Source organism: Camelus dromedarius, chromosome 8 (genome assembly GCF_036321535.1).
Source record: "Camelus dromedarius isolate mCamDro1 chromosome 8, mCamDro1.pat, whole genome shotgun sequence".
NCBI classification, from domain to species: Eukaryota; Metazoa; Chordata; class Mammalia; order Artiodactyla; family Camelidae; genus Camelus; species Camelus dromedarius.
In genome coordinates this window covers 6,349,174-6,369,357 of record NC_087443.1, presented here as the reverse complement: position 1 = coordinate 6,369,357, position 20,184 = coordinate 6,349,174, and the positions used below count along the sequence as shown (strand labels likewise).

The following is a 20,184-nucleotide window of genomic DNA, read 5'->3' as shown; positions in this document are numbered from 1 at the left end:
TGTCTTGGGGACCTCAACACAAACCCATAACTTAGAATTGCATTCTTTGCTATGAAAACTTTTCGCAGGTTGGCAGCTGAACAACAGTAGTCACATATACAACTCCTGGTATGCTTGGCATAACATGACCTGGAGCCGGAGTCAGGGATGGACACAGGGCAGGGTTTGCTCGCTTGTTGAAGAAGGCAGTCCACGCGGGTTCTGTGTTCTGGAGAAGTTCACAAAACAGATAACGCCCCGAGGTGCCTTCTGAATTGCAAACTAGTTGTCAGCGATACTAACAAGCATGTGACAGCGACTGTGCTCACACTCCTGTAAAGAGTCTTTCTTTTGAATTGTGTATGACTGGGTGCAAAGCACCGAAGGAAAGATTATTTAAGTTTCTCAATGGTTTTTCCGGTGGAGGAAGTGACTGCTTTTCAGGTGAAACTGGATAAGCAGACGTCTGCTGTGGAAGTCTCTATCACGTCTGTAATGTGTCTTCCAGAGACGTGTTACATCAGAACTTTGAGAGTTACAAGCCGGAGGTCCAGGAGCTGATTTGTATAGCTGATCGTCTGGGATCCCTGATGCAATACGAAACACCCGGTTTCCTGCCAAACAAGAGAATACACAGAGGTATTTCAAAACTGTCTGCAAATGGAAGAATTTCTGACCAAAGGGCAAGGATTGTTAAAAACACGTTGGACTTTCAAATAAAGTCACTGGTTGGGCTTACTGAAAGTCTCCGTGTGAGCAGAACAGAAATGCATAGACTCATTCATACTGAATTCTGAAAGAGGACTGCTTCCAGCTTTGACTTCCATGCTGTAAATGTAGAATGTAGGTCTTAAGTCGTTTTTTTTTTTAAATTAAAAACATTAAAAAAAATTTTTTTTCGAGGCAGAAGGTAATTAGGTTTATTTATTTATTCACTTAATGGAAGTACAGGGGACTGAACCCAGGACCTCGTGCGTGCTAAGCACACGCTCTACCCCTGAGCTGCACCCTCCCACCCAGTCTTGAGTCATTGCTGTACACCAGACAGCTCGCCCACCAGAGCTGTCTCCTTACTGTGGGGTGAGGAGGAATTTGAACCTCAGTTCCTTTGGGAGGAGGCAGAGTTGGGAGGAGACAAGTCTCAGGTTGTCTCCAGTTTCTGCTGATAGGAGTTGAGTTTTAGCCAGGACATCAGGACAGTGATGTATCTCTGGTCTTGTTAAATGACCTGTACCGGAGATTCTTCTCTTTTGTATGACTCTGGAGTTGTTCACCGAGTTGTCAGTGAAAGTCATTTCTTTTAAAGCTTACTTATAAACTCCGTTCTCCCCGTATTTCTTCTTTCAGCCATGGGCCTGGCGGCTTTGGAAGTCATGCAGGCTGTACAGCGCACGTGGACCAACTCAAAGGTTCGGATGAACGGGAAGACACGGCTGATGCAGTGGAGAGACATGTTTGACATCGCAGTAAAGTGGAGACGGTAACTGACTTTTAAATGACTCAGGTTCTGAATCCCATTTTATTTCTTGCAAGTAATAGGCCTTGCAAGTTGTTTTCCTCTCTAAAGCTTGTCAAAAATTTCTGGCATCATTATTTCTCGAAATACATTCAACTAATGTTTATGAAATAGGAATTGATTGTTACTGTGTTTCCAAGCACCTTTTTTGTTTGTTTGTTTGTTTGTTTGTTTTAAATGGAGGTACTGGGGATTGAACCCAGGACCTCAAGCATGCTAAGCACACACTCTACCGCTGAGATCTACCCCGACCCCCAAGCACATTTCTAAGTGAGGTGTTGTAGAAAAAGCAGTCTCTCTGGAAGAGCCTAACATTACCTGTGGCACCTGTGAGTGACGTCAGGGGACCAGTCTTTCTATGGTTGGAGCGTGGGCCTGGCCAACCGGCTGCAGTTTAGAGGGGGAACCACTGGTCCTCCTTTTCATGAGAAAAACACTGCTCTGCTAGTAAACCTGTACTGACTTCTTACTTGGTCCAGTCGGAACATCTTTGTGGAATGTGCAGGCTTGTGGTTCATAGTTTTAGGTGCTCTGGGTTGAGCAGTTGTTCTCTCCCCACTTGTGCAAAGCTTTCCACATGCTTTATCTTTAATGCTTTGGAACATTCGGTTTTAGAAGGTCTTCGTCTCTAACAAGCTCTGTTTTACAGGATTGCTGACCCAGACCAGCCGGTGCTCTGGTTAGACCAGATGCCAGCACGAAGCCTCAGCAGAGGTTTCAACAATCACATCAACTTAATCAGGTACAAGCCTTCTGTTCATCTTGGCACTTATTTTGTTCTCAGAGGCACTTATTTTGAACAGACAGTTCACGGAGACCATGAGCAACCGATTGCTCCCTTCCCAGTGACTTTAAAAAAAAAAATTATTTTATTTTTAGAAATTTGGGGGGTGGTAATTAGGTTTATTTATTTATTTTTAAATGGAGGTGCTGGGGATTGAACCCAGGACCTTGTGTATGCTAAGCATGTGCTCTACCACTGACCTATACTTACCTCCACCCCTGCTGGAACCTTTGTGACACAGATGAGCTCTGCACTTGCAGGGACCTGCCTGCGTTCCTTTGAGCTCATCTGGTTGCAGAAAGAAATTCAGTATATGCTGTGCCCCTTCCCCAGGCTCTTCCCTTTGATGCGAGCTCAGCTGAAGGGTAGAGTGACAGATTTTTGCCTAGCTGTCAGTCTATAAAGGGCCCTAAAACATCCTAGAAAGCAATTAGATGGAGAACATTGCATTCATCCTGATAACACTGCGTGGCTCCAAGAATTCTTGTGGTGGGAAACAGCTCCCCCGTCCCTCCCTGCAACACGCAAAGGGTTTGAATCAATAACACTATCTGGGTGCTAAGCTGCCGTCCCGGGAGGTTGAGCCAGGTTTGCTGGAGAGCTTTCGTTTTACCCAGAGGTTCTGGCAAGTTAGGGACGTGGGTGAGGTGCTCAGCTCATTCCCCCTCCCTTCTGAATAAATGATGAGTGGATATTAACAAGTATCAGCTCCAACGGGACCCACTGAATTTAATTTTAGATAAAGTTTACAAATATGGTAGTTGTGTCACATTGAAAATGCTTCCAATTCCAGAAACGGGCATCAAGAAAATACTAAACTATACAACTCTGACATTTAAGTTTAATGGAAATGTTATTAAGGCATTTACTTTTTATTTTTTAATATTTTATTTATTTTTGTTAGTGGAGGTGCTGGGGATTGAGCCCAAGACCTCATGCATGCTAAGCACACGCTCTGCCACTGAGTTATACCCCCGCTGCCTCAAGACATTTATTTTTTTAATTTCTAGAAAATACATTTCTCTCCCCCTTGTGACTTGTACATTTCTGTTTTTTTACGGAATCATGTGTGACATGTACAGATAGACTCAACCAGCTTTAATCAAAGGCCACTGTCTGTGTGCTGGGTCACACAGTGGGGATGTACGGCCCCTGACTTCAGAAACTCAGAGCCTAGTGAGGAAGGGGGACCAGTGAACCACCACGTCGTGTGTTAAGAGTACTGGTGATCATGTGTACACAATGCTGGGGTGCCCAGTCCAGCCTTCAGGTGATGCCGGAGCTGTCTGGAAAGATGGAAAACAGAGATGGGTGAGGCGTGGACCCACCCGTGAGTCAGGCATGGTCAGGGAAGTGTGACTGGTGATTACTGTGTGATTCAGGGACTATTAGGAATCAAGACTAGAAAGACAGGCAGAGGCCAAAACATAAATAACTCCCCCCCCCCAAAAAATGTAACTAACTTACATCCATGCTAAGGCATTTTTGGTCCTGAAATGATGGAGAGCCATTCAGAGACCATCAGCAGAGAAGCGACCTGAGCAGATCTGCACATCTGGATGATCACTTTGGCCGCAGGTGGCAGAGTAGATGGGAGGGGGCAGCGGCTTCCCTTGGAGGTGTAGGAAGTGGTCAGGATCAGCTGTGCCCGGACAAAGGTCTGGAAAGCTTTGCGGGAATGAGTTGGAGGGGAAGAGGGGATGCAGAGAAGGCAGGATTGGAGCACTGGATGTGGGCTGGAAGTGGGGTGAGCGTATCGCTGCTGGAGAGCATCCCATTGCCACGCGGCCACGTGGTTGCCCCAGTGGGCACAGGACAGAAAGCAGGTGAACACATCTGGGAGCTGGAGCTGCAGGTGTGCGGGGTGGGGGTGTGAGTCACCGAACGTGCCTGCCGGGGAGCCCAGGGAAGGATGTCTGGGAGCAGTTGGACAGTGTGTCCTGTGGGACGCAGGTCCATCAGCTGTCTGTGTGCATCAGCGTGTGGGCTGTGTGTGAGGTTCTGGGAGAGTTATAAAAGTGGGGCTGGGGATAGAAATGCGAGGGAGATACTATTTAGAGAGGTGGAGGAGATGTAGGCAGCTAGTCAGCTAGACAGCAAGGAGTATTAGCAGGTGACTGCTGGGGGCACGGAGGTGGGCGGGGCATGTTGCCAAAGCCGGGCGGGAATCCATGCAGGAAATGGACATACAAGTCTGACCCCCATTTGAGTACCTGAAGGCTTTTCTTCCTGTCTTGGCCTCCCCAGGACTGAGTTGGGTGCCTTTCCCACCAGAATAAGCTCCAAGCACTGGTGATTTGTCTGGCTAAGGCAGGCCTTTGCCTCCCCCGTGCTTCAACTGCAAACAAGCTGATTCCCCAAATTTCTTTGCCACATTATTCTCCCAGCTCCCTTATCATCCTTTGGAATTAATTTTGAAATTAAGAGGTTGCAAGGGACATATGCCTTTGTAAAAACATTCTTAACTTTTCTTCTCGCAGGGGTCAGGTGATTAACATGAGATACCTGGAATATTTTGAGAAAATTCTTCATTTTATTAAAGACAGAATCCTGGTGTATCATGGGTAATCTTTCACTTTTCTTTTTCATAGTAATGGATAGATTTGATGTATTTTTACATCCGTTATATGTATGAAACTTAAAAGCCGAGCCTAGTGAGGGACTGAACAAAGTGTATCAAATTTTCACATAGTGTTTGGAATCTGAAAGGCTTTCATAAGCATTTGTCAACCTTCTTTTTAATAGATTCACAAAATCCCTGGACCTATCTGAAACACAGTACTGTGGCTTTTCTGACCTCTTTCTTCTGAAAAGCAGGATGTTTCTTTGAATTTCTTAATTAAAGATTCAGTGAGGGATTTCAACCTTAATACTCATTCTCCATCACCTGAGAGGCAATACTGTCTATAGATGGAACAGTGAACGGAACGCTGGGGAAGAAAGAATCCTGGATGGTCGCCACCCCTAAGTAAACATAATTGGAATAAAAACCTAGTACGATGTTCTATTTGAGCAACTTTAGTAAGAAAAACACTTACTTCTAATTTCACAGTTGGGATAGGAGAATCCGGGTCTTCTAGCCAAGCCCAGACCCACATACGTACACACGGACACTGGCTGTCAGTCCATCCTGCTTTTCCCTCTTTCACCTTCTGGACAGGCTGCTACCTCTCTCCTTAATTCTCATCTGTAGCCCACAACTCACTGGATTAAACCGTCCCATTACTCAGAGACTTCGGTTGTGGTCCACCATGTTGCATATTGGGCCATTCATAGTTAAGGCTGACTTATTTCAATTAGCGGTAGTAGTGTAATTAATTGCTACATTTCTGTATTGATTTTAGTTGCTGTCTCTCTCTCTCTCTCTTTTTAAGAGCTAATAATCCTAAAGGATTGTTGGAAGTCAGAGAAGCTCTGGAAAAGGTGCACAAAGTAGAAGACCTCCTTCCAATTATGAAGGTAAATTTGTCATCAGCATCGCGGTAGGTGTTTTTGGGGGTGGGGGGAATTGATAGCACTTTTTAAAAAAGAACTCATCATTATTAAATGCATGTTTATCAATGTCATGAGTATCTAAAGTTTTATGAATAGTGCTACTTGAAAGCACTAATAAAAACACTTCAAATAATAACGAAAATGAAATAAAACATTGGCATCAGACTCAGACCTAAAAGCCAGTCTGCGAGGAAGCAGTCGATACAGGAAACCGAAGGAAACTTGAAGATGCATAGAACTGAATTCTGCTTCTGGCCCCAGTGGAGTAACTGGTATTCCACTGCCCTTTTACACCAGAGGAATAATAAAACTGGACGAAATACAAGGCAGCTGTTTTTGGGTATTGGACAATTACAGGACTGATTTCTGGCAGAGGGGAAACGTGAGGTGAGCCCCCCTTCACCCAGCTTTCTGCCCAGGAGTAGTTAGCAGACGGCTGTGCAGGTATGTGGAGCCCAAGCCGCTCAGGAGACAAGCAGTGGGCACTGGGTTCTGCCGAGGTGGCTGGAGTTTGCCGGACAGCGCAGAGGGCAGGGAGCTGTGCGCCTGGGGCGGGCCCCAAGCTCGGGGGGAGTTCCTCTCATCCTCGGCTGAGGGCTGGGTGGTGCCCCTGCAGTGAGACTCTGGGAGGCTCTCAGGGAGTGGCTGCTGTGGGGATGAGAGCTGAGCAGGGGCATCGCAGACTTCACAGGACCGAGGGATGCTGGAGTTCTTGGCCTCATCACCGTGCGCCCAGACACGTCTTGATCAAATTTGGGGACTTCAAGATTAAAGTGAATTCCCTAAAGAAGTTAAACATAGAATTGCCGTATGATCCAGCAATCCTCTTGCTAGGTATATATATCCAAGAAGACCAAAAGCAAGGACTCAGACAGATCTTTGTACCCCCATGTTCATAGCAGCATGACTCACAATAGCCAAGAGGTGGAAACAATCCAGTGTCTGTGGTTGGATGAACGGATAGACGAAATATGGTCTGAAATAATACAATGCAGTATTATTCGGCCTTTAGAAAGAAAGGAAATTCTGGCACACGCTACAACAGGGGTGAACCTTGAGGATGTTATGCTGAGTGAAATAAGCCAGTCACTAAAGGACAAGTACTGTAGGATTCCACTTACATAAAGTTCCTCGAGGAGTCAAATTTTTTTTTTTAGAAGAAAATTTAAAAAATTCTTTTGGCAGAGGGCAGTAATTAGATTGATTTATTTACATTAGAGGAGGTACTAGGGATCGAACCCAGGACCTTGTGCACACTAAACATTTGCTCTGCCACTTGAGCTATACCCTCCCCTGAGAGTCAGAGACGGAAACTAGGATGGTGGTTGCCAGAGGCTGGAGGGGGAGGGGAGACTGGGGAGCTAAGTGTTTGATGGCGACAGAGTTTCTTCTAGGGACGATGAACAAGGTTCTGTGGATGGATGGGGGTGATGGTTGCACAACAATGTGAATGTACTTCATGCCCCTAAACTACATTTACACATGGTTAAAACGGCAGGTTTTATGTTACGTATATTTTAACACATAAACACAAATAAAGAGAACATCTTAGAGCTTCCAGAAAAGGAAAAAAAAAAAATTTAAATACTAAGGAAAGATACCCCACTGATGCCTGCCTTCCCTGCAGCAAAGGTGGATTCTGGAACCCAAGGAAGGGAAATTGTTTGACCAGCTATCCCAGTGTTCAGCTGTGAGGGTGAAACTCCTGTTTCAAACATGAGGTTATTCAGAAGTTTGGTCAAGCCTAGATCCTCTTTGTCAAAATCGTTCAAGGACCTGTGTGCTCTTACACAGTGAACCCAAGCAGCGGGAAGGGTAGAGCTCAGTGGGAGAGCGCGGGCTTAGCATGCACGCGGTCCTGGGCTCGGTCCCCAGTCCCTCCAGTGAAATAAATAAATAAACCTAATTGCACTCCCCCCTCAAAAAAAATGAACCCGAGTGAGAAGAAAACGTGAAGTGTAAGAAATACTGGTGAACAAACACATCAGTGAAATGAATTGTCAATGCTTGTGGGTAAAAAAAGAAGTCTGACATTCAAGTATCAGCTGATGTCACCTTGAGAGGTTGAGGAAGGCAGAGAAAGGACGTAAAAATGTGCCACTGCACTCGTTTTTTCCAGTGAAAGAACATAATCAAGAAAGATACAAGCTTAAATAGCCATATCAAAAAAGTAAAGGTAAACACTGAAAGAACAGAGACGGGGATGCGTGATCTTCTAAACCCCTAGGAGGCAGGTAAGTGTAGGAAAGAAAACAAAGTCAGTGCAACTAAAAGTTTGCAGAAAGAGCAGGTGCGGGCGGAGGAGGTGAGGAGGAGACGTGTGTGACAGCATCAGCCCCTCCCGCGGGGCATCCATTCTCTGTCCCTCTTTGAAAGAAGGAGCGTCTCAGATCAGGGTCTTCAAGCCCAGGTGACACCTGCCACGAGATGACACTGAAAAAGCGGAAGGGGGAAAAGGTAGGCCAGGCAGGCGCTCTGAAGAAAAGCAGGGTGTGGTATTATCAGTGTCAGAAACACTTGAATTCAAGATAAAGGGCACCTCGGGGGACAGAAATTTTATTGTTTGAAAGTATCAGTCACTAAGAAGTTACAAGTCCGTGGACCTTTCCTCCACTGAGGAATCTAACTGCCCCAGAATGTGCCGTCAGCAGGTAGATTTGATTTGTTCAGTTAGTGGTTTGAGCTGTAACATAAAACAAGTCAATGTTCTCCTTGTAGTTCTAATAGATGAGATTGATTTACATCAAATAAAAGTTGAGACATTTATATGAATGACCAGTGCTTGCCCATTTCTAAGGAATGATCAGGAAGCATCCTGTCGTGAACAAGGCCGAGAGCTGACCCTGCACCTGGGGTCCCCTCTGCTCGCTGGGCTTGGGGGGCTCCCACACCCCATGCCAGGCCCCCGGGTGCTGGAGAGCCGTGCCTCCCCCAGGCCTGACTATTGCGAGGGTCTGATGAACCGGGGCAGTGGTTCTTCGCGATTCCGCTGTCGTGGTAAACCTGCTCAGATGCCCCCTTTACCGCACTAACATGACATTCACAAGGAACATAGCCCACCTACTCAAAAAACTCTTTAAAAAGTCACCGTAGTGCCATAAAGGAGTTCTAACAGTAAGTCATTTATGGTAGAAAACCATGTATTTCAACATTCAGGCCTTCATGAGAAGCCACAAAGATGCAGCCAAGCTGAGGGGCGGGAGGGTAGAGCTCAGGGGTAGAGCGCGTGCTTAGCATGCACGAGGTCCTGGGTTCGCTCCCCAGTCCCTCCGTTTAAAAAGGAAAATGAAATATATGTGCCAGTTGCTTGCACACAGGTGTGAAATCTTGGTGAATGTGGCAGCTGCAAACACAGCCCTGTATCCACGTGTCATTTGGCGACTCTAGTATCATGAGCTACGATGTCATCGGTGACACGGTTTTCCGGAATAGTAGACCACATTTAACAACGTTCCGTACAGATGTATGATCTACCCTTTCCTCACTTCATAGGCTGTTTGCATTCCTGGAAAAGTCAGGGTGTATTAAAACTGTCACAAATGTTTAGTGTAGAGCGGAGTCTGCTTCCAGACCTGGGTGATTATTAGATCATACACAGGTTCTTTGTCCACGTGGAAGTCGTGACTGTGTGACTGTCCCCGGCACTGTGGGACCTCTAGTGGTGTTGGCCCCCATCTGCCAAGTTCCATGGGTCACCCCCAACCCTCCCGGTCACTGCAGCCACCACACTCTCCTGTAAATCCCCCAAATGCCCCCCAGGGGCAGGACGGCACCGAGGGCCGCAAGATGCACCCCATGGGAAGAAAACGGGTGCCTAACTCGGTTCTTGGCCTTTAGCTTGCTTTCCATAGGTGTTTAATTTAAATTTACTATAGTAGGCTAAATTACAAAGTCAGCTTAGGGAGATTTTAATGTGCATGTTTTTGTCTAAAAAGAAAAGCGTAGTGGCCAGAAAGGCTGCAGGCACTCGGCGAGCAGCTGAGAGGCCAGGGGTGGCCCGCCCAGTGCCAGCTCCCAGTGCAGAGTCCCTGCCTGTCTGTCTGCTGCCTGGGAGTGACCGTCCCACCGCCACCCCGCCCTCCACGCCTCCACCCAGGTTGTGGCTGCTCTGGTATTTCTGGAGGCACATGTAGAAGTATTTAAAAATAGACCTTTGTGGGTAAAGCACTTGGTGAGTGTGATGCCTGGGTGCCTGTTCCCACTCTGCCACTCCCGTGTGCCACCTCGGGCCGGGCCTCATGTCGCCTGTAAGATCGAGATCGTGCCCTGTCTTCTGGGCACGTCTTGAGCATTGAAGGGAACTGGCAGGTACTAAGGGCAAACACGTTCTGACTCAAAAAGTCCTGTCTTCACGCAAGACACCTCGTGTCTCGGCCATCGCTGCTGGCTGTCCTGCTCAGGGCCGCTCATCCCTGTCTCTCTCTGGACCTTGGTCACCACCTGCTGGGTGTCACTGTTTTGGGACAACCCCCCCCCCCCCGAGCTGTGTCTCACGTAAAGCACAGCCTCGTCTGATTTTATCATCTATCGTCTCCTTCAAGTCCGTCAATCCTAAACAAACACTGGCCACACTACATAGCTGAACTTGGGGAGGATATTTCTGGAGCAATGCCAACACCTCTTTCCTGGCTTTTCAGTTTGTCCAAAGCGTTTTAATCAGAAAGCTGACATCTGAGACTGCGTTCATGGTTGTCACCCTGGAGGGCCACTCCTAGCTCTGGGGAATTCCTTTAGCAAACTCGGCTTTGTCACTCTGTGGTCTGCAGAGTTGGGGTGTGTAGGAAGTTGTCCCATCGACGAGTAAGATTCTGAGTACTTTTCAGAAGGGTAAGAGCCTGCTTTAAAGAAGCACTTAGCATAAACACAGGGTGTTTTTTTGAATTACAGGATATTGAGTACGACTATTCTACCACATAGCAAAGTTGCTGCCGATTAAGATGAACAAGAGAAAAAAAAAAAACCAAGGAAGTGTTCAGCAGTGAGCAGGACCCCTTGCCAGTGGAGGGGGCTGTTCACCTTTTGCTCTGAGGTTCTCTGCTGGCCTCTGGTCGGGGCCACGGGAAATGTGACCTAGGCTGAGATTTTGGGCGGGGACGTGGGGACAGGCAGAGGCGTCCTGGGCGCTGATTGCCAGGACAGAGAATACACGGTCTCCTGCATCGGGGACTCCAGTGACCCTTCTCGTAAACGTGAAAGTCAGCGCTGGCGCCGCAGAGTAGCAGTTGGGGGTTTGCAATGAATTCTCCACTAGTAACGTGAATTTTTCTTTTTTTCCCGAAAGCAGTTTAATACTAAAACGAAGGATGGGTTCACTGTGAACACAAAAGTTCCCAGCCTGAAAGACCAAGGGAAGGAGTATGATGGCTTCACAATTACTATCACGGGAGACAAGTACGTGTGCTTCTAAGTGTGGGCGTACAGACAGGGGCTGGTGTCAGAAAGCGGGCCAGCTCCTGGCATTGCCACGGGACATGCGGGGCCTTTGCATCTTCTGGAATGGAAATGATGGCGGTCCAATGTGTAGCTCAGACCAGCTATTTTTTTTGACATGGCATTTAGCATGTTACACCAGCAGATAGATTTTCTGACTGTGCTAAATCTAACAACTTTCCAGATATTAAGTATAATGTCTAATGTGGTTTGTGGAAGGCATTCTTCTGGGTTCTTGAAGTTTGTTGTGGCGAAGGCTTTTACTAATTAAATGAAAAAAAAAAGATGAGAGATTGGCAGATTGAAGGCTATTAGATTTTTTAAATATAGGTTTTAATGTGTTATAAGAGTATGAGTGCAGTCCTACTGAACATTTAGAATACACAGATACACAAAGGTTAAAAAATTAAGATTACTAAGTTATTTTAAAACCTGAGATTATACTGTACATATTGTTTTATAACCTGTTTGTTTTCTACCCTTACCACAAACATTTTCCCATATTCTATTCTTAAGAGCACTTAAAAAAAATTAAAAAAATTTTTTTTGGAGGTACCAGGTGTTGAACCCAGGACATCATGCATGCTCAGCATGTGCTCTACCACTGAGCTACACCCTCCCCACTGAAAGCACTTTTAAAAACTGCCTACTATCTCATTTTAGGGATGTTATAGAGTTTCTCCTAAATTTTTTGTTATTGATCATTTAGGGTGTTTACCATTTTTTTACCTTATAAATGGTAGCCCTGCGATGAATGGTTTTCTTTAACGATAATTTTACTTATATCTGAAATCCAGACTCCCTGTAGGACCCTCCCTCTACCTTGGATCACGTGTGGAATGACCCTGACCCTCCGTGTTCACGGTCCTCCCCCAGCACGCTCTCCTCGCTTCTTCCCTGCGAGGCTCCACGATACCCAGGGGACTTCTCCCACCGTTTCTGCCCCTCCAGCGGTGGGACCGTGTCCTCTCGGCCTCTCTGCCTCTTGGGCTCTGGCTTCCGTATCAGAACTTACACAGGAACTTCAGGAGTAAACCCCCGCTTAGCAACTTTCAGATTCTGTGGCTTTTCCACATCCCTGAAGTCATGATCTCTACCCTGAGCCACTTACCAAAGTACTTTCCCAATGAAGATCATTCTCCCCCCTCAAAAGAAATCCCAGGGTTTTCTATTGATGTAACAGTTTTTCCCCCACCTCTTGACCCATCCATGATTACATTCCCAGGCAGAAATGGAAACGCTGAACAAAAGTACAGAACTCCCTTCCCGAAACATAGTGTTTTCCTCCACTTTCTCACCCCGTCTGTTGTCAGTCTTGCTGGTAGACTGGTGTCTCCGTCTCCCGTCGCCTGACTCCTGACATTTCCCCTGGCTGCAAAAATCTCTTCCCAGTCCATACCCTGCCACTGTCTGTTGAGACCAAAATCAGCTCCCCTGCCGGGCATTCAAGGCCTTTTGTAATGTGGCCTCCAACAGTACTTCCTGCTTTCCCTGAACCACTTCGCCGCCAGGGCTGCTGATTCAGCTGGACTGCTTGTCCGCGAGGTCACCTCCCACCTCCTGGCTCTGGGCCTCTGCCACCCCCATCCTGATCTTCAAGACCCAGGTCCAGACCACTTCTTCCACAAAGCATTTCCTGTTTTCCTCCACGTCTTCCAAATTAGATCTAACCTTCCTCCTTTGACCCTCTGATGAACTGTTACGCCCCCTACGCACGGTCTCATAATAATCCGCGGCCTGGTCTCCCCTGCCCCCCTCAATGAAGGCAGCAGCTGTGCTGTATTCCTTCTAGAATCGAAGGCCCAGCTTCAGTGTTTCGGGACTGGCGTTGTACAGTAAGTCCCTGTGTATCAGGTGTGTATCCTCCATCGACCTGCGTGGAGCAGAAGCTTTGGGGAAATAAAAAAAAAAAAATAAAGGAAACAGCGGAGGCCCTGAACTTGCTTTCTGCACACAGCTCCTCAGTCTTCAATCAGAACAGGGTGGCTGTCTGATAAAATACTTCCTGGGTGTTTAAATGCATTCTACCATGTGTAGATGTTTCCTTTTGTAGTAGCTTCAGCTCATGTAATAAGTAGGTATGGTTAGACTGAGCGAAATCATATTTTGTGAAAAAGCACTGTCTGTGCTCAGAAGGGCAGGAGACACCCTGCCGTGTGTCCCGGGCCACCTCACCACCCACCCTGTTGCTGGTCCCTCTCCAGCCCACCCCCGTGATTGGCTCTTTGAATTGTCTGACACATACCTCTGACATACATTCTTGTATTTCTAGGGTTGGCAATATACTATTTTCTGTGGAAACGCAAACCACAGAAGAGCGAACACAATTATATCACGCCGAAATAGATGCACTTTATAAAGATCTAACAGCAAAAGGGAAGGTACTGATTCTCTCATCAGAATTTGGGGTAGGTTTCTGTTTGTTTCCGTCTTACCCATGCTTTTGTATGATTCTTTTGTAAACTTTTTAAAGCCTCTGCCTTTTCATTGGGTTTCTACCTTTTATGCTTGAAGTCAGCTTTAATTGACCAGTAAATATTTAATTTTTTAATACCCTTATAGAAATAATTCCCATACTTAGTAACTACAGGAATTCAGGAAGGGGGATGATAAACGTCTGTAGTTACTATGTTATATTGCCATGAATTTGGGCTTTGTCGAGATTTAAATGAGCAGGTTGGTCCATGATGATGACCAGTGCCAAATTAGTGACCCTTTCCTGGACTGCGACCTCCTTCCATTGCTTCCCCGACTCAAGTAGGGGTTCCTTTGGGGCAGAATCTGCAAAATCACCTTCGTGGCTACAGCTGCCACTGTGCTGACATCATGGAGGGCACTCCATCCACATACTGGAATGGACACCTGCAGCCCTTGGGAAGTGATTTTATTTCTCTGGATTTTAATCAGTTTATCCATGTAATTAAGCATATTTATCACGTAAATCTCAGTGCATGGGGCAGTGGGGAGCGGGGGGAGCTGCTGAACAGAATCTTGGCGTAGAGAGGCCTGTAGCTGGAGAAAGTACATTCACTATTAATAAGTGCTTTGTTTTATTTTAATCTCAATATATATCTTGACATTTCAAATAACATTATAGGAGACTCAAATGTTTATGTTTATCAGAAGAGGCTGCAGTTTTAAAGACAGGTGGGAAAATACTGCTCTAAAGTGAGCTGAACGCATACCCTTTCCTTAGAAAAAAGGATGACAAATAGTATAAAATAGCCAAGGGTGTGCAAAGTAGGTTCTTGTAGAATGAAATAGTCCTTTTCCTAATGTCAGTGATTCTGATGTGTCTTGTCATCTAACAGGAACCACGCATGTAATCTAGTATTTAACTTCCTGAGCACGTGTCTTTTTCTCCTAGGAGGCTGATGCTGTTTGCAACTTAATCTTATCCTTAGTTTACTACTTTTATAATTTAATGCCGCTCTCTCGCGGATCCAGGTGAGTGATATCCTGAATCTGACAGTTTTTGCAGTGAAGAACGCTTTCCTTTTGCTTACACGTCCTGTTTGGGTGTGGGGACAGGTACCCTAGCAATGATGAGAGGCCACCTTTTGTTTTTTTTCCAAAGTCCACCCCAAAATTATCTCCTTGATCTACCACGACATCGAAAGAATTATGGAAGACAGTTCTCATATAACTTGCTTGGGATTTACAGGCCAGGGATTCATTCATTGAACAAAAACGTATGGAAGTCTCACTGTGTGCGTCCTGTGGTCACTGTGTTTTAATTTCTGATATTAACCTTGACTGTTGGCCTGCCCTTTCCTCCCCTCGCCCCCAGTTTTTGGCCAGTCATCGACCTCTAGCCCTAACCTTTCATACTTGCGAGTCACCAACCATTCCATTCTATTTTTATTATTGTGAACGAATTCTTGCTAAGGGCGAATCCACCGGAAGTCTTTTAGATGTCATTAAAACAAGGAGGTGTCTGTGGAGCTTTCTTTTTATTCTCTTTTGTCAGGTACTGTGTCCAGGAAATCACGTGAACGGCCTAGGCTATTGTTAGCACGTGTTTGAACTTAATTGGCTAAAACAATATACTTGAATGTCTTGATCTTTAATGAACACTCTAGACAGCGAAACTGCCCTAAACGTGGTAGTAAATTTTGTTATAATGTTGAAAAGGCGTTGGGGGCGTGGGCGAAGGGGGTGAAGGGGGTGGACTGTGTGCTAGGCTCGTGGGGGGTCACCCTAGTGCATACAAATATGGAACCACAATGCTGTGCGCCTGAGACTTGCACACAGAAACAAAATGGGGACATAAATACTGCACTTGCAGCCCAGCTCTCGTTCGTGGGTGTGCGATGCGCATCAGGCCCCCAAGTGCCCCCCACCCCCCCACCCCTGCAGGCGCTGCGCGGACGCCCGCCTTGCCCCACGCGTCCTCAGGGCAGCTCTGTGGGGCGGGTCACCCCGCTCTTCCCTCCGTCCCTCGGCCCTGTCGGTTCTGCCTCCTGAACGTCTTTCTCTCTTCCTGTGCTCCTGCTTCTGCTGTAGCCCAGACCCTGGTCATCTCTTGCCCTGACCTTTCCAACGAGTCTCCCCGTTTCCAGGCTTTTCTCCTGCTCCTGTCTGTGCCCCACGCTTCTTTATAGCTGTCAGCCCAGGTGCAGACGCGGGGGTACCAGGCGCAGTACCGGCCCCGCCGCCCTGCTCTGGTTTACCTCGGCCTCATCACCTCTCCCGTCCCCTGCCCTTTCGTGGAGCTTCCCGAGGGCCCTCGCGCTGGCCCCCTCCACCCCACGCCTGCCTCTGCCCACACCTCCTGTCCCTCCGTGTCCGCGTTTCCCCGCCCTCCCGGCCTCCGTGGCCCCGCCCTCTCGGCCTCCGTGGCCCCGCCCCTGGCCCGCGAGGATGCTGCGCCGTGGCCTCCGAGACCCTGGGACTGACTCACTTGCTTTGGCGTCGGCCCACGGCCCTTGGGAGTTCTCTGTGCCGGTCCCTGGTACCTCTATTTTAAAAAACCAAAAAACTAATAGTAAATAAATAAATAGACCTAATGACCTGCCACCCCCCAAATTTTTTTTAATTAAATATAATATATAAGCAGCTGCATTTTCTAATTCACTATTTCATAAGAATAGAGAAACCAAGCGGGAAGAAAACTGATTAGGAGAAACTATTCTCAGAAGAATACTATTCTTAGTCACTTTTACCCTTAAATCAGTAAATCAGTAAATATTTGTATTAGTAAATTAGTAAGCATTTTTAAAACAAATGAAAGTGTTGTCCTGTTTAATAGCCAAAGAATTCTTTTTTGTTTTGTTTTGTTTTGTTTTGTTTTTGTTTTTGTTTTAGGGGGAAGTAATTAGGTTTATTTATTTACCTGTGTATTTTAGAGGAGAGACTGGGGATTAAACCCAGGACCTCATGCATGTTAAGCATGTGCTCTACTACTGAGCTGTACCTTCCTCCTCCAAAGAACTCTTAAAAAAAGTGGCATCCTTTACAATGGAAAACCCTCGGTGAGCTTTAACATGGTAGCTGTTTGTGGACTGGGACTGACTGGTAATTGTTCTTTATTTAAATAGTGTAATAGCTTACTCAGTGATCGTGGGAGCGTTGATGGCAAGTGGAAAAGAAGTAGCAGGAAAAATTCCGAAAGGAAAGGTACGTTGGAATGGGAAGAGGAAAGGGGCATGTGTTTAAATCCCCAAATCTATGGATTTTTGTGTCAAGATACGTGAGTGAAGCAGATCCCGAAGGGAGCCCCTCTCCTCCATGTTTAATCACATCCTTAACTTGCTTTTTTCAGTTGGTTGACTTTGAAGCTATGACCGCCCCTGGTTCAGAGGCCTTCAGCAAAATAGCTAAAAGCTGGATGAACTTGAAAAGGTAACTGCCCAACAGGGGTCAGCACAAGAATATTACAACTGAGAAGGGGAAAAGTAGGGGCTTTCCATTACTTTTGGAGCTTCGTGAAAACAGAGTTGTACTCATTTCTATGAGTTATTATTATGCAGTGAATTTAATCCACTTTTCAAGGTTAAAATGTTTTTGCTATCACATAGGACCCCTTAACGGATAAGTGTATGGATTCGAATGAATAATGAACAAAGTAAGGGAACCAGTTTGTGAAGGAAAGTTGACAGATGTCTTATATGTATAATCAGACGTTCGCGTCTCTTGGCTGATTCACCCTTTATCCCAGACTCTCGGGTCAGGATTCAGGACTGAGTTTGCAAACTGAGCCGGACCCGATTCAGACTGACTCTGGGTGGCAACACCCGGCCTTTCATCTGCATTTTTCCTGCACTCCAGGTTTAGGGAAGGGGGTGCTTGATTGTAACTGAGGTGAGGAACACGTGTGAGTCAGGAAATGCCAGCCAGGAATCACCCCTGCCGATTACGGTGGGACAGCCAGCCCATGCTGACTTTTCCTGGCTCCAGTTCCCAGAAGCGCTGCAGGAAAGTGTGTAAACCAGGGGAGGAAATTAAACTCACAGACGCTGTCACAGTTATTTAAGAATAAGCAAATCTCACTGCTTGACCTTGTTTATTCTTGCTCCTTCTCCATGGTTTTTACAACCACCTCCAGTTTTGCCTTTCACGTCTATTTGACCTAGCAAGTGCTCTAAAAATTGCAGGATAATTTCTGCTCTGTTTAAAACAGAGCAATTCATGTCGGCAGGACACTCTTGTTCAACTTGTAAGTGTTGCGTTAACTTTGTAACGCAGCCTCCTAACAGGTGTGCGTCGTTCTGGGATATTCTTGTTTCACGTTCACTCGTTTACACAGCGTTTTAAAACCACGACCGTGAGGTCAAAGACCTCGCTTCTGTTTCCTACGTGACGTCGCAGACTTGCTCTTTCAACAGTCCTTTAAGGGAAGGGTAACAGTACCGCCTTACGCTGCGCAGCTGCCGTTCCACGATGTACTTAGACACCAGCATCCCCCTCCGTGCTCCTGGTACCTCTGGGGGTTAGGAGTACGGTCCCTGGTGCTGCAGATGACAGAAGCGGGCTTAGAGAAATCGCTAAAGCCGATAAGGAGCAAGGCTGGACCCGAAACCTTGTCTTCCGAGTCCAAGTCCAGCATGCGCCCCGACGGGACATATGTGCATAATAACACTCACTGTATAAGTCAGTTTCATCTTCTTTCCCAAAGACTCTGGTTGCACTTCCCAGTGGCTCACGGGGGGAGCCTACTGCTACCCCAGTTCATGTGTCGCAGCAGAATCCACTCTGTTCCAAATCCCCCTGCTTGGTAATATTGTCTGATGTCACACCTACGGGGTGTCAGAAAGTGAACACTGAACTAGGAATTAATATAACATAAGCTTTGCCTTTTTTTGTCAAGCAGTGTTCACCTTCACACCCCTTCTTTGTGTTTTTCTTTTTTAGTATTTCACCTTCTTATAAGACCTTGCCGTCCGTGTCAGAGGCGTTCCCAACGTTAAGATCCATGATCGAGGTGCTAAACACGGACTCCTCTCCACGTTGTCTTAAGAAACTCTAGTTACGCTGTGGTATTTATACAAGTAAAGGGCCGGACCTCTTGCTTCTTAAGTTATTTTTTAAAACATGGAATTATCAAGAAAATTAGGTCCTTTATTACTTTTGATACCAATTTTTGATAGGAATTGAATACTTGAAATCATTTTCTTTACTCTTCGGAACCATAACAAAAATCATGGCAGAGAGTTTTGCGGGGACAGAAAAGCTCTGTGTCCGGGAGGGGAGGCGTGTGTGGTAGCCGGCGGCCTGTTGGTTTCATACAACTCCATCCTCGCAGCGGAAAAAGGCTACTTCAGAAACCAAAAACTGATCATTAAAAGGAACAAGACAGACAACAAAAGGAGAGTGTTTTCATTCCTTCAAAGATCTGGAGATTTTTCAAAGACCTTCTTTTTATGCGTATTGTGACAAGGCATCTTGTTTCCACCTCCCGTGTTGGAACCGTGGAAGACTCGTGGCCATCAGCCTGCGCCCGGACCTCATGGCCGGGAACACCCCCGTTGAGTGATGCAGACAGTATTTGCCAGTGACTCAAACACTGAATTATTGAACCATGTTTGTTTTCGTTTGGTTTTTTTCCTCTTTGTTGGAAAAAAAAAAATAAACAGGGGTGATTTCTCTAAATCACCGGTTTTCGACACTGGATTATGTATGTTTTCATTTTGTGAGTGAGTTTCCCTTGCAGGTCGCAGAACAGTCAGCAAATTACTGATTTCTTTTTTCAGAGTAAATGCCAGTGAGTCAAGTGGGTTCACTGAACTGTTGCCATTTCCAAATCCTTTTCATTTTTCTCTGATTTTTTGTTAAAGAGTTAAAGTGTTCACTGCTTCCTGTTACTTCATTCTTGTCTCAGAGTTTTGCATGAGCACTGTCTCCAGTGTCTTCAGCTGGTGTTGGCGGGACGCGGCCATTTGGTCCAGTGAGACCCGCCGTTTGGAACGATGCTCTTCTGGATACTGGCATCTGCTTCAAAACGGCCACTGAGATGTGGTTCATGGTCTCATCTCCTCTGGATGGTGAGATAAACCATCAGACACATGTCATTTTATAAACTGGTTTCACAACACAGGTCAGTTTTCCCCTGAAACTAAAGCTGTGCTCACGAAAGACAAGCATCTTTATTTTCATTTCACAGGTGAGGGGGTTGAGGTTCTGGGAGAGTTAATGATTTCCCCAGCACCCCCCGCTGTTGAAGCCCAGGTGCCAGGGTTCCAGCCAGGCCTCTCTGACCCCAGGGCCTGCCCTGCCCTGCCACTCCCAGGGCACCGAGGATTCAACTCCCAGGTACTTCTCAAGACTCCGAGAATACTTAATCCTGTTCCATCTATTGGTTACGTTTCTTTGCACTCTCAGCTTCATGTTGTTTTGACCAGACTGGTCTACCGAAGGACTTTGGAAACCACAAAGGGGCTGTGTTCAGATACACTGTGCAGGGCTGCAAAGTGGGCGGGAATTGCAGAGATTAAACAAAGGAGAAATGAGTAGATTTTTAAACTTTTCCCTCTTCTTGCTT

General features: G+C 46.4%; 1 protein-coding gene across 8 annotated transcripts in view; it reads left to right on the top strand.

Annotated features, from left to right (window-relative positions):
• The window catches only part of TTC13 (tetratricopeptide repeat domain 13), a 71,871-nt gene extending 52,557 nt beyond the window's left edge, over positions 1–19,314 (top strand). For 4 of the 8 annotated variants that reach the window (XM_064487861.1, XM_064487864.1, XM_064487862.1 and 1 more), the window contains 11 exons: positions 488–618; positions 1,327–1,459; positions 2,145–2,237; positions 4,760–4,843; positions 5,654–5,738; positions 11,056–11,165; positions 13,477–13,612; positions 14,572–14,651; positions 16,745–16,823; positions 16,969–17,048; positions 18,558–19,314. In XM_064487861.1, coding sequence (XP_064343931.1) covers positions 488–618; positions 1,327–1,459; positions 2,145–2,237; positions 4,760–4,843; positions 5,654–5,738; positions 11,056–11,165; positions 13,477–13,612; positions 14,572–14,651; positions 16,745–16,823; positions 16,969–17,048; positions 18,558–18,672 — 1,126 coding nt within the window. In that variant the 3' untranslated portion in view covers positions 18,673–19,314. The remainder of the gene's footprint in view (positions 1–487; positions 619–1,326; positions 1,460–2,144; positions 2,238–4,759; positions 4,844–5,653; positions 5,739–11,055; positions 11,166–13,476; positions 13,613–14,571; positions 14,652–16,744; positions 16,824–16,968; positions 17,049–18,557) is intronic. The other 4 variants (XM_064487865.1, XM_064487863.1, XM_064487860.1 and 1 more) reach the window with 2 other exon arrangements.
• Positions 19,315–20,184: the final 870 nt, after the last annotated feature.